Source organism: Mesoplodon bidens (assembly GCF_964165515.1).
Source record: "Mesoplodon bidens genome assembly, chromosome: 2".
Classification (NCBI taxonomy): Eukaryota; Metazoa; Chordata; class Mammalia; order Artiodactyla; family Ziphiidae; genus Mesoplodon; species Mesoplodon bidens.
Window position 1 is genome coordinate 21,793,099 of NC_138177.1, and position 13,745 is coordinate 21,806,843.

At 37.7% G+C, this 13,745-nt stretch overlaps 1 protein-coding gene across 3 annotated transcripts in view; it reads right to left on the reverse strand.

Annotated features, from left to right (window-relative positions):
• NVL (nuclear VCP like) overlaps positions 1-13,745 on the reverse strand; it is an 82,007-nt gene that overhangs the window by 30,432 nt on the left and 37,830 nt on the right. For all 3 annotated transcript variants that reach the window (XR_014015059.1, XM_081224259.1, XM_081224258.1), the window contains 3 exons: positions 12,851-12,913; positions 7,845-7,964; positions 4,128-4,227 (listed from right to left, as the gene is read on the reverse strand). Coding sequence is in view for 2 of the 3 variants with exons in the window: in XM_081224259.1 (XP_081080385.1) it covers positions 4,128-4,227; positions 7,845-7,964; positions 12,851-12,913 (283 nt within the window). In the remaining variant the exon portion in view is untranslated. The remainder of the gene's footprint in view (positions 1-4,127; positions 4,228-7,844; positions 7,965-12,850; positions 12,914-13,745) is intronic.

Sequence of the window (13,745 nt, forward strand, 5' to 3'; positions counted from 1 at the left end):
TACATGGAACTTCTGTGCACTATTTTTCTAATCTGTTGTGAATTTATAATTGTTTCAAAATACAAAGTAAAATAAAAAGTCACATATTTTATAAAAAGAAAAAGAAAATCAGATCACTTCACTCCTCCACTCAGAAAACGTTCATGGGACTTCCCTGGTGGTGCAGTGGTTAAGAATCTGCCTGCCAATGCAGGGGACACAAGTGGTCCAGGAAGATCCCACATGCCGTGGAGCAACTAAGCCTGTGCGCCACAACTACTGAGCCTGAGCTCTAGAGCCTGCGAGCCACAACTACTGAGCCCACGAGCCACAGCTACTGTAGCCCGTGTTATGCCTAGAGCCCGTGCTCCGCAACAAAGAGAAGCCACCACAATGAGAAGCCTGCACACCACAACAAAGAGTAGCCCCTGCCTGCCGCAACTAGAGAAAGCCTGTGCACAGCAACGAAGACCCAACGCAGCCCAAAAATAAACAAACAAACAAACAAATAAATAAATAAATGTATTAAAAAAACCCTCATGGCAGAATAAAATCCACACCCCTTACTGTGGCCTAAAAGGCCCCTTGCACTTCTCCATCACTGCCCCCCAACTCTTTTCACTCTAGACGCACTGGCCTTGTTGCTGGTTCTCCAAACTTGTTTTCACTTCAGGGCCTTTATACTTATTGTTTGTTCTCTACCTGGAATGCCTTCTCCCAGATTTTTGCATGGCTTGATACTTCACATTTTTTGGGTGCGTGCTGACATTACTTCTGAAGAAGAAGCTTTCCCGGACTATGATATCTAAATTAGCATTCCTCTCCCCAAACACCAGTCATTCTCCATCCTCTTACCCTGTTTTATTTTATTTATTTGATTGTCTATTATTTACCCCCTGTTCCCCAGCCCCAAATCAGAATACATGCAGGCAAAGAATTTTTCTGAATTGTTAACTTTTGAATTCCCAAAGCTCAGTAGGATCAGGCATATAATAAAAATTCAATAAATATCTGATGAGTGAAGGAGTAAATCTGAGAGACTCAAGAAAATTATACTGAAATGACTGACCTACAACACCAAGCTGTAAGGCGGAATGTATAACTTGCACCGTAAAACAAAGAATGTGATGAAAGAAAAATATACATAAGAAGGATTAAAGATAACTCCCCCTTTTTTTACATCTCTACTTCTCTCCTTTTGAATCTGGCCCTTCCTGTCACTGCCCTGACCAAGAGAATTTGTCTATTCTGGGCCTTGCCTTCAAAGGAATGGCAGCTTCCACCTTTATCTCTTGGAATCCAGCTGTCAAGTAAGAAATGTGAGTACTCAGAGAACCATTCTAATGGAAGCCAAGCCACATGGAGAGGGCTTGGAAGATGACAACTGGTGGTGGGGAGGGGCTGGGGGGAGGGGGTGTGCAGAATGCCGAGGCGTACCAAAGCACCAGACATGTGAGTAAAGAAGTGACCTTGAAAGGGGATCCTCTGGCCCAGCCATGCGTGCTGGTGGCATGTGGATCAGAGATGAACCACCTGGACAAGCCCTCCCTGAATTCCTGACCTACAAAATTATGAACAATGCAAAAATGGTGATTTTTAAGCCACTAAGTATCGCAGTAGTTCACCAGGCGGCAAGAGCTGACCAGGACATGGGGCAAGAAGGGGTTTCTTGAAGCTGAGCAGAATCCAAGTTATAAACAATCAAACAAAATGTCACAGGATAGAATACCATGGAACAGAACTGCCAAATAGGCATCAATACAAGTGAAAAGATCTAAAACATCTATTTTTAAATTTATGTGGATCCTCAACATAATGGGGCTTGTTATGGGGAGAAAGGGATGGGTGAGGTACAGTGGGGAGGAAGACAATACTCAAGAACACTGGAAAGAACAAAACAGAGGCACCACATTCATCCTGTCATTCACTGGCTAAACTCAAGAGACTACTGTGCTCAGTTCTGGGTTTTACAACTAAGGAGAATCTGGAGAATCCTAAGGAATTCAAAGATGAATAAAGAGATCGGAGGAAAAAAAAAAAACCCATGAGGAAAAGTAATGTACCTGTACCCTTCTGAAGGAAGGGATTTAAGTAAAACCTAGTAGTAACATTGAAGGACCTATTATTTGAATAACACTGAAGGACCTGTTGTTTTCTAATCTACAGAGATTAAACTAAAAGATAAGAGTGTTTACAATAAACAAATATGAAAAATGGTGAATACAGTTAAAGACAGAATAGGTTATTAGAGCACACCAAAGACTGTCTTCTTGAAATCTGCTAGAAAAATCTGTAGCTGCTCAGGAAAGGTAGGATGTGATTCTGTCCAAATTTGACAGACCTTCAAGGTTTCTTCGAGGATGACTCTCTGACTTTATGACCTAATGACTGCTCCTACTGCTAATACTAAAAGTGCTCATAATAATGATAATAATACTGAACAGCTACTTGCCACACACTATGATAGATACATTACCAATATCACTTAAGCTTTGGGACAATACTGCCTATTAGGTATTATTATCCTCATTTTATAGATGAAGAAGTACTGGTTAGCAAAATGAAGTAATACATGCCCAGGATTAATGTGGCATAATAAGGAATAAATACATTTGGTCTTTGCCCCTGATTCCTGGCTAGAGCTTTCTGAGTAACAGGAGTGTCTTTGTTGTGCTAATGAGATGACTCAAGGTTGGCCCTGCAGATAACTTCAGGATGGGGCTGGTTACCAGAACAATTTACCATCTGATTAGAGGGTTGGAACTTGGACCCAGACATCTGGGGAGGTAGGGCGGGGCTGGAGACTGAGTTCAGTCACATGGCCAATGAGTCAGTCAATCATGGATACATAACAAAATCCCAATAAACTCTGGACATCAAACTTGAGGGAGATTCCTCACCGATGAACACAGTGATGTGCCAAGAGGGTGATGTGCCCTGACTCCATGGAGAGAGGGCATGGAAGCTCTGCACTCCCTCTGAGACCTAGCCCTAAGTGTACCCTTTATAATACACTGTAATTGTAAGTACAGTGCTTTTCTTCATTTTGTTAAGTCTTTTTAGCAAATTACTGAATCTGAAAGGGGTGATGGGAATCCCCAAGTTTGTAGCAGGCCGGTCAGAAGTGCGTGTGTCCTGGAGACACCACTTGCATCTGGCATCTGAAGTAGGGCAGTCTTGTAGACAACTGACCCCTTAACCTGCAGGTTCTGACATTAACTCCAGGTGGTTAGGGTCAGACCTGGATTATAATCTACTCAGTTGGTATACACGAGTTAGGGCTGAAAGAGAACAGTTAGTAAGATATGAAGTGCTACAGCCAGGACTCAAACCCAGGTCTGCCTAACTCAGAGCATTTCTAATTCAAAGATAAGAGTCTAATTCAAACCTTTCGATTTTTCATTTTAAAATGAAATGGTATATAATTCATGAAGGTTTCAGTATCTGTACTAACTTACAAGAAAAATTACATCAGCTTGAAAACCGAAAAATCCATTTAAGCAATTAAAGTCCCAAGTCATTGCAGGTAGACATAGTTAACACAAATATCAATGCAGGAGCAGCTATGATACAGCGTCTCATATGGATGGCAAAGTATTAAACAATATGAAGAGAACTGAGGACCCAAAGTAAAAGCCACCTTCGGTACTTTTGAAGTTTGAGATTGTTTCTAAATCCCTCACTAGTACTTAGGCTTTTTAACAATTTTAAAAAACAGTTAAGTGTAGGTATATGGACATGCTTCCAGTATAAAACCTTAAAAACCTATCTTTAACCTTCAGATACAGTGAAAAAGAGACTGGTTCTTGTCTCCTATAAGCTTGAGAGAAACCATAGGACATAAATTCTGATAATACTTTGTGGTCAAAAGTGTATGTTACAAGGGTTCTCTGCTAACAAGACAATTTTCTATGCACCAACACAGAAAAAAATCTTACAGAATCCAAGCAATAATGTTATACTGTTTTGTTTTTGTTTTTTTTTTTTACTATAGCTTACATAAAAGCTTTCTAAGGTTTTATTCCAACTTCTGAACCAAAAAGGGATTTCCCAAACTTACTCTTCCTTTACTAGGATGTATATAAATTATATTGTTTGTAAACGCTGTAAGTTTTTAGACTCATCTGTTTTATATTCTTCTTTCTTACCTGGTCTGTTAGTGGCTGCCATAATAAAAACCTGCTGACGTGTTTCCAGACCATCCATCTCTGTAAGTAGCTGATTTACCACCCGGACACTTGCCCCTGTCTAAAAACAAATAAATACAGCTACATCAGCTCCCAATAAAAGAAAAATACATCACCGTTTTTTTTTTCCCATGCAAAATAATACATTTGCTAACTTGAATGAAAGCTTTTGTCAAAAGATATAACAATTATTTCCTGAGAAGTCACTATATCTAAGCACTGTGCAAAACATGTTCTCATCAGTGTGCTTCCCCAGCAATCCTGCTATCATCCACAATTCAGGTGAGGAAACTGAGGCTTAGAGAGGCTATTTGTCCAAGGTCTCAAAGCTACATAAGGGTAGAGATGAAATTCAATCTCAGGTTTAGCTGATCCCACAGTCTTAAGCCTCTGAGCTATTCAAAGATCTAAGAGCTGAGAATTATATTCAATATCCTGTGATAAACCATAATGGAAATGAATACGAAAAAGAATATATATGTGTCTAACTGAATCAATTCGCTGTACGGTAGAAATTAACACATTGTAAATCAATTATACTTCAATAAAATAAATTTTAAAAAAGATCTAATAGCCACAGTGAATTTCCCTTTGGGCAAATCTAGACTCAGCTTTTGAATGCCAGATCAGACTCCCCAGGATACTGGATATTCCAGAGCTTTCAGCTGGGACACTGAGGCCTTTTTGCTTTTCCTTGAAGCATGCAGTACAAGGTTGAACTACCTCAGGGCAATATCTAAGACGTTCAGGGAGTTGGTGAATAGAGGGATGTTTATCCTTTAAATGCAGAAATTTTTAAAATGTACAATATAGGAAATGAGAAAAGTGGTGCTGTGTTTCTTTTTGTCATTAATTGCCTTTCTTCAACATACATTTTATGTACAGAGGTGGTAATGAGTTTAACATACTGATTTCTCCAGAAAAAAAATTTGGTGCACCTTATTATCACCCCTTGGAGACACAGTATTAACTGTTAGGAGATTAAAAGAATTATAATCAGGACTCAAAAAAATAAAGAAATACTGGTTTTAAAAAAACAAAAAACCCCCAAAACACTGTCCTACCTAAGCAAGACAAAAACCTCACAATCAATTCAGGAAAAGGCTGATAGACTTTACTATATATAAAATTTTATATAATAAAAAAAGATAAGTGATAAAACTGGGAAAAATAGTATCAACACACATAATCGGACAATAGACTAATTTCCATCACATATAAAAAGCGCTTATAAATTAACAACAAAAAAAAGGGGAAGACGGGACTTCCCTGGTGGTCCAGTGGTTAAGACTTTGCCTTCCAATGCAGGGGGTGTGGGTTCAATCCCTGGTGCGGGAGCTAAGATCCCACATGCCTTGGGGCCAAAAACCAAAACATGAAACAGAAGCAATACTGTAACAAATTCAATAAATTGAGACGTTAAAAATGGTCATCAGGGCTTCCCTGGTGGTGCAGTGGTTGAGAGTCCGCCTGCCGATGCAGGGGACACGGGTTCGTGCCCCGGTCCGGGAGGATCCCACATGCCGCGGAGCGGCTGGGCCCGTGAGCCATGGCCGCTGAGCCTGCGCGTCCAGAGCCTGTGCTCCGCAACGGGAGAGGCCACAACAGTGAGAGGCCCGCGTACCGCAAAAAACAAAACAAACAAACAAACAAAAATGGTTATCAAAAAAAAAAAATCTTAAGAAAAGGGGGGGGAACATTTCATTTTCAGTGTATGTGCTGCCAAAGTGAGCACAGAAAAACATTTCAACAGCAAAAGGGTCAGAGACATGAATACTAAAATTTAACATCATGTTTTGCCAATAAAATTGAGAAAAATAAAAAGATGGGTATTACCCATTGTTGACAAAGGTGTAGAAAATGGTTATTTTTAGTTGGTAGGTGTATGTAACTGGTAGTTTTTGCGAAGAATGACTGTGTTAGCTTTCAAAATATTTGTATACATCTTCTACCCAGAAATTCTACTTCCAAAACTCTCACATATTCCCACATGTGCACAAAAATATGTGATAAGAATGTTTAATACAGTTGTGTTTATAAGGGAAACAACTAGAAACAATGTAAATGTCCAAAACAGGGGAATTGTTGAATTAATTCTTCCCTATCCAGACTGTGGAATATTTATTCAATAGTTACAAAATAAGTTATTAAGTACATGGGTAAAATGTCAGATAGAATGACGACATTTATATAAAAAATAAGTTTAAATCATACGTGTTTTTAAGCTTATAGAAAAAGTTCTAGGCCACAAATGCAAAACACTAAACTGTCAGCAGAAGTAACCTCCAAGAAGAGTAACAGGGAGGAGAATTGGAAGACTTGACTCTTTATACTTGTATTTACTTGCATTTTTCACAAGCATGTATTCATGAATAACTTGCATCATTAAAAAAAGAATATGTTCAATTTTAAAATATTTTCAGAATCCCCTTCAGGTGAAAATGTTAAAGCAAAACACATATCTGATTAGAGAGATGTGTGGTAGCTGACAGCCGAGAGAGATAACCTAGAAGTTAGAAATGTAGTTCATAAGAATGCAGACTTCTCTGAGGGCAAGTTGACTGGATATACCTCCTAATTTAAATTACCACTTGATAACAGAGAGATGCAAACCAATGAAATGGGCTATCAATGAACAAAGGGTTTAATTCACAGCAAAAGGGAATAAAAAGGAGTAAAATCCAGAGCATACCATGCCCCCACCAGCTGGATATAGCGTGTAGGATTTTGCTCTGGATCCCACATTAGATTTTGGAACGTGATGGCCGGCAGGAGAACCCAGGAAGGATCTCTGCCCTGGCCACTGACATCACTATCAGAGATAAGACTGTAATAAGGATTTTCTGTGATATTGCTGACTGCTGGGGGAGGAAACAAAATTGCTATGATATAAAGCACACTTATCCTAGTCAAGTTTTGTTTTTCAACTTCTGAATGCTGGGAATTTTAAGCAAAACGAGGCACCTAATAAATGTTTCACAACCCAAGAACACGCACAGAGTAACTATGTGAAAACGAATCACATAAGAAATATAATCATTTCCTCAATCATCTTGTAATAAATGTACTTAATACACAGTCTTTGCTATCCTCTTCAAAAGGTTATATATATATTTTTTAAATATATTCTTTATATTATGCTTCACTATGATTCAAACAGTATTCCTGATAACTGTTTTCCAGGCAATCACTGTACCAAAATTTCTAAGAATGGTGACTCAGTGTAGTAATGCAAGTGGTCTTTAATGCACACCAATTTATATCTTCCCCAGATAGAAATGGTGCTGTGTCTTAAAGCATATCATCTGACCCTACTTTGAGTGCATGATGTCTTAAATTATATTTTCTCCAAGAACTCTGAAGAGAATCATACGATTACAAGGCAGGCTATCCAAAACTAATAATCATTTCCATTCCCCAAAACTCACTGGTGTGAATCAGATATGTGCAACCAAAATAATACACAGAAAGAAAAATGGATACAGAGGCTAATAAAAATACAATTGTTATCCCTAGGCCCTGTTTTCAAATTACTAGGTTTCTTTACTTAAAGAGTCTCAGTGTTCTCAATGAATGACTTTATAAGAACTATTTGAACTTTATGTAACTTTGTAAGAACTTACAAAAGGTTTATGGTGCTTTAAAAAAAATCTGTAATCACTAAACTATGATACCTACCTCTCGGGCTGATCTTCGAGGACATAAGGCATCCACTTCATCAAAGAATATCACGCAGGGTGCTGAATTCTTGGCTCGCTGAAAAACCTGTCGCACAGCGCGCTCGCTTTCACCAACATACTAGCCATATACAGAAAGGAAATAAAATGTAGAGATGTTTCAACTTTGGAGTTTGGGTCAAATTATAGTAGTACTAGTTTTAAATGACATTTATATGTCAGAGTCCAAAAAGTATTAGGTCAAAAATAGCCAGTTATATGTGGTTCAACTTAATAAGATTAGCTATTACTTAAGCTTATTATAAATTTCCTCATTTATAAAATGAAGACTAAATAGAATGAAAGGTCTCCTCTAGCTCAAAAAAATTCCACAATTTTATGGTATTTTAGAACGGATCAAAGCTTTATGCATATAAAATACCCGGCAGTAATTTTCATTAATTCAACAGTATTTTAAATGTGAACAAGACAATTTACTGTTCTACTGCCATTTCTACACAAGTCATCTTGCTAAAGGAAGAGCTAACGGTCATACAACATCAGAGGAGGCAAACTGAGCCAGTTAGACATCTACCAGGTTTCATAATGCATAATGTATGGTAAAATCAAAATACAAAGCAATTCACAAGCAGCTATAACATTAGGACTAATTAATATAAAGTTATATGTAAAAATACAGCTTTACTTTCAGCTAAGCACAAGAAACTGTTGTTGTAAAATTTCAAATTAGTTAACTAAGAAAAGCTTTGTTTCTCATAATACTGCTAAATAAGACAATCTGAAAATGTCTTTACAGTGCCAATTATATCATAAGGTTATCTTTTATGTTCTTTTATGACTATATGGTCATAATAAAGTAATTAAGGCACAGAATACATCACAGATGACAATGATTAAAGTATTTTTATTTTCTATTTGAGTAGAACTTCTTTTCCTCAGATCTGCCCTGTAACTTTTCTTTGTACTTTTGCTTATTCTGCTTCTCACTTGAACTGCTTCTCCAGCCTACCTCTAAAACAGCTCTTGCATTCTAGATCAAGATCACTAATCTTTCTTCCCACCACCCTCTCTGCTTTGGTCTTACAGCACTTCCTACTATTATAACTTCTGAGCTATTCTACCTTCACTATATTACATCATAAAGTCCTTGGAAAGCAGAAGTCATGACAGTTTCAAATTTTTCTCTGATCATAACATCCTGCTCAGTGTACAAATACAGCAGACCTATTTAGTTTCCTGAAAAATCTAAATCAGCAAAAATTATATTTGGAATGCTGAAAAGACATTCAGGAGATATTTTCAAAGATATCAGTGGGTTGGGACAGAGAGTTTCAAACAGGGATGAAAGAGAAGAATCAATACAGCTGGCAAAGGGACTTTGGATTTGGCTAACCAAATTGACTAAGTAAAAGGAAATTTAGTTTAGGGGAAGGTAAACCTAAAGTTTCAAAAGGACAGATTAAAATCAATTCATCTTAAGAAAGGTAACAATGATTAAAATTCCCACTACCTTGGCCTTTAAGAACTATTTCAAGTAAGGATCCTATACTTATTATTTCTAATTCCTTATTTGCCATCAGTTTTCAACCATTATAATCTGGCTTTTGCAAACATAATTATTGAAAATATTTTCCCTAAAGTCACTAGTGACATTCTAATTGCTAAACCCAGAGTCCTACTTTCAATTTCTTTTCTATTGTTTGGTTACATTGACAGGTGGAAAAAATGATCTTCCCTAGGTTTTCAGGCTTAGAAAGTCTTGGGCGTCCTCCGCCTTCAGAACGGTCTCCTTTGCCAGCTTTTCCTTCCCTGGCCTGTAAATGTTGGTGTCTTCCAAGGTTCTGTCAGAGACCACCTTACAACACTACTCGACCTTTCCCATTCCCTAGGTTTTAGGTGCCATTTAGATGGATACTTACTCCCAAATCTCTTCAGAGCTCCAGACTCACATTTCCTATCGTTTGCTGAATCCCTCCAAATGGCTCTTTAATCTAAAACGTCCTAGAGCAAACTCATTTTCTAACCCTAAGATGTCTATCTTCCTCATTAGATCACTTAATCTCTCAGAGTCATTCTGGACTCTTCCACAGAACTCTTCCCACATTTACCTCTAAAAAACAAACCAGATGACAATGAGATAAAATTTCATACTCATCAGACTGGCAAAAACGTAAGTAACTTTCATTCACTGCTGGTGAAAGTAAAACTCAGTAACAACCACTTTAGGAAAAAAGTGGGCAATACTTAATATTTTTGAAAGTATATACTGTATAAGATACAGCAATTCTACTATTGAGTACATACCCTAGGGTGAAAATACCTCACAAATATATGTAAGGATATATGTATATAATGTTCAACCTAAGCGTGAATCAAGAAAAAAACTGGTGTTTTTAAGGGACTTCCCTGGTGGCACAGTGGTTAAGACTCCACGCTCCCAGTGCAGGGGGCCTGGGTTTGATCCCTGGTCAGGGAACTAGATCCCACATGCATGCTGCAACTAAGAGTTCGCATGCCACAACTAAGGAGCCGGCGAGCAGCAACTAAGGAGCCCACCTGCCACAACTAACACCTGGTGCAACCAAATAAATAAATAAATATTTTTTTTAAAAAAAAGAAAAAAACTGATTTTTTAAGAAGTGTGGTTATACTCATTCAATGGACTACTGCACAGAGAATTAATAACTAGAGGTAAATATATCACCACAGATAAATATTATAAATATAATGTTCAACAAAAATCACAATAAAATCAAGTTACAAAAGAATACATACCATTTATATAAAGTGGCTTTGTTTTTGCTTTACCATTTATAAAAGGAGCTCCAAACATATAATAAAGTAGATATAATAGTTTAATAAACCCCAGATATACCCATCACCCTGCTTCATTATTATCAGCTCAATTCATGATCAACCTTGCTTCATCTATACTCTGTCCACTTTTCTTTCTACTTGGTATTTTGATGGAAAGCCCAGACATCATAACTTTATTTGTAAATATTTCACTGTCTCTAAAAGATAATTTTTTGTTTTGTTATGTTTTGTTTTGTTTTTTGCAGTACACGGGTCTCTCACTGTTGTGGCCTCTCCCGTTGCAGAGCACAGGCTCCGGATGCGCAGGCTCAGCGGCCATGGCTCACAGGCCCAGCCGCTCCGTGGCATGTGAGATCCTCCCAGACAGGGGCACGAACCCGTGTCCCCTGCATCGGCAGGCGGACACTCAACCACTGCGCCACCAGGGAAGCCCAAAGATAATGTTTTTTTAAAAAAATATATTTAAAAAATCCCATCATTTATTTATTTATTTATTTATTTATTTATTTATTTATTTATTTATGGCTGTGTTGGGTCTTCGTTGCTATGTGCAGGCTTTCTCTAGTTGCGGCAAGCGGGGGCTACTCTTTGTTGTGGTGCGTGGGCTTCTCATTGCAGCGGCTTCTCTTGTTGCAGAGCACAGGTCTAGGCACGTGGGCTGCAGTAGTTGTGGCACGCAGGCTCAGTAGTTGTGGCTCACAGGCTCTAGAGTGCAGGCTCAGTAGTTGTGGCACACGGGGCTTAGTTGCTCTGTGGCACATGGGATCTTCCCTGATCAGGGCTCGCATCTGTGTCCCCTGCATTGGCAGGCGGATTCTTAACCACTGAGCCACCAGGGAAGTCCAAAGATAATGGTTTTAACATAACTACATCATTATCACACTTAAAAGTTATTTTCTTAATATAAAATGTCCAGTAGATGTTCACATTTCCAATTCTCATAAACTTATTTTTTGAAACGTGTAAAATAATACATGTTATTTAGGGATAAATATATAACATATACAGTAAATGTAGAAAGAAGTGTACAGAATTAATAAACACCAAATTCAGGATTATAGTAAATTCTATGGGAAAGAGAATGGAGGACATGATTAGGAAAGGTTTGCAGGGGGCTTCGAGTATATATTGGGTTTTTTTTTAAGGCTGGATGTTAGATACATGGAGGGGTCATTATATTACTCTTTATAACTTCTTATATGCTTGAAATATTTCACAGTAAAATTTTAAAAATATTACACTCTTAAAAAAAAAGTTACACTCTGTTAGCTCTCTAATATTCTAAAGGTAACATTTTGACTCCAGCTTGGTATGAAGGCCCTGCACTGCCTGGCTATTATTTCTTTGCCAGCCTCACCCTTCACCTCCCATCAATCCCTTCCCCTCAGCGCTTATTTTGAATACCTCCTCCACTAGAAAGCCAAAATGAAGTGTAAGAAGAGTAAAAATAAAAGTACAAATCCTTATTTTAGGAGCAAAGTAACATATTTAATAGAAACAAAAAAAATTAGAGGGGGGATAAATTGAAAAAGCCTTTTAAAACAAATGATACCACTTTCATTTCTTCTTTGTTTGAATATTATTGAATGGCATTTTACTCTTCATAGGCATAAACAAGAAATAAGAAATTCAAAGTCTCTTAAATTTAAGATATAAGCTGCTTAAATGCAGAAAGAAGTCATTATATAGTAGTTTAGTGATTTCTTCCCCCCTAAGTATTTTATTAATCCTTAACTCATTTGAGCTATACAACAACAGGACGAGGAAAGCAGATCAAATGTCAGCTCCACTATCCCCAAGCTGTTGGACATTGGCCAAGTTATATGACCCCTCCAAACTTAAGTTTCCTCATCTGTGAATCAGAGAAAACAACAATTTGTATCTCACAGGGCGTTGAAGAATAATATATATAAAGGGCTTGACAAATTCAGAGTTAACACTTTAAATGTTGACTATTTTGATTATTTCCATTTTGCTGGTGAGAAAACTTAGGCTCAGAGGTTAACAGACTTAATTAAGAAAGCATTTATACACGGTAAATAGTACAGCAGAGCAAAGCTCAATCTCTTCACTCCTATTACAGTGATTTTACCAAAAAACCCGACTGTTTCAATGATCTGAGGACCCTGTAATTTGAATGACCATTACTTTTCCTAATCAAAAATAATGGCTAATGCCACAACAACTTACCATATTTAGTAACTCAGGCCCCTTGACAGATATAAAATTTAACCCAGACTCATTTGCAACAGCCTAGTAAGAGAAAAAAGACACAAGGCAAACATATAATAAAATAACAATAATTTGTGATAATGCAAGGACTTTTTGTGGTTTATACTCTAGTTCCCCCTTTTTATAGCTGCCTCTTTCTCATTAGAAGGAGAGGAGACAAATGGGAATAAAAAGAAAATCAAAGGAAGTAAATGTGAACCTAAAACTTTCCACAGACTAGAAATCAGATGGAAATGACCTGAAACATTTATGTAAATGTTTTGTTTATATAAACATGGTATATGTAAGTATATTTGTAGCCCTAGCTTAGAATCCTAGTGAAATCATAATCTATCTATAAACAAATGCCGTGCCCAATGAAAGCAATCATTCATTCATTCATTCATAAACCAGAAGTCAAAAGCATCGCTATCAGTCTTTTTTTTTTTTTTTTTTTTTTGCGGTACGCGGGCCTCTCACTGTTGTGGCCTCTCCCGTTGCGGGGCACAGGCTCCGGATGCGCAGGCTCAGCGGCCATGGCTCACGGGCCCAGCCGCTCCGCGGCATATGGGATCCTCCCAGACCGGGGCACGAACCCGTATCCCCTGCATTGGCAGGCGGACTCTCAATCACTGCGCCACCAGGGAGGCCCCGCTATCAGTCTTTACAGTATTTACAGGTTATTTTGTTTAATAAATAAAGATTAAACTGCATGGCTGAAAGCCAAAGAGAATAACAAAGGAGAAATATATGGTTATATGTGTAGAAGAATACAAAAATTACACTGAGAATGTAGAGATGAAATCCGAATAAAATCACTCACAACTTCAAAATGATCAGGGAATAAAGTTCTTTCCTATTCTTAGAACCTGAT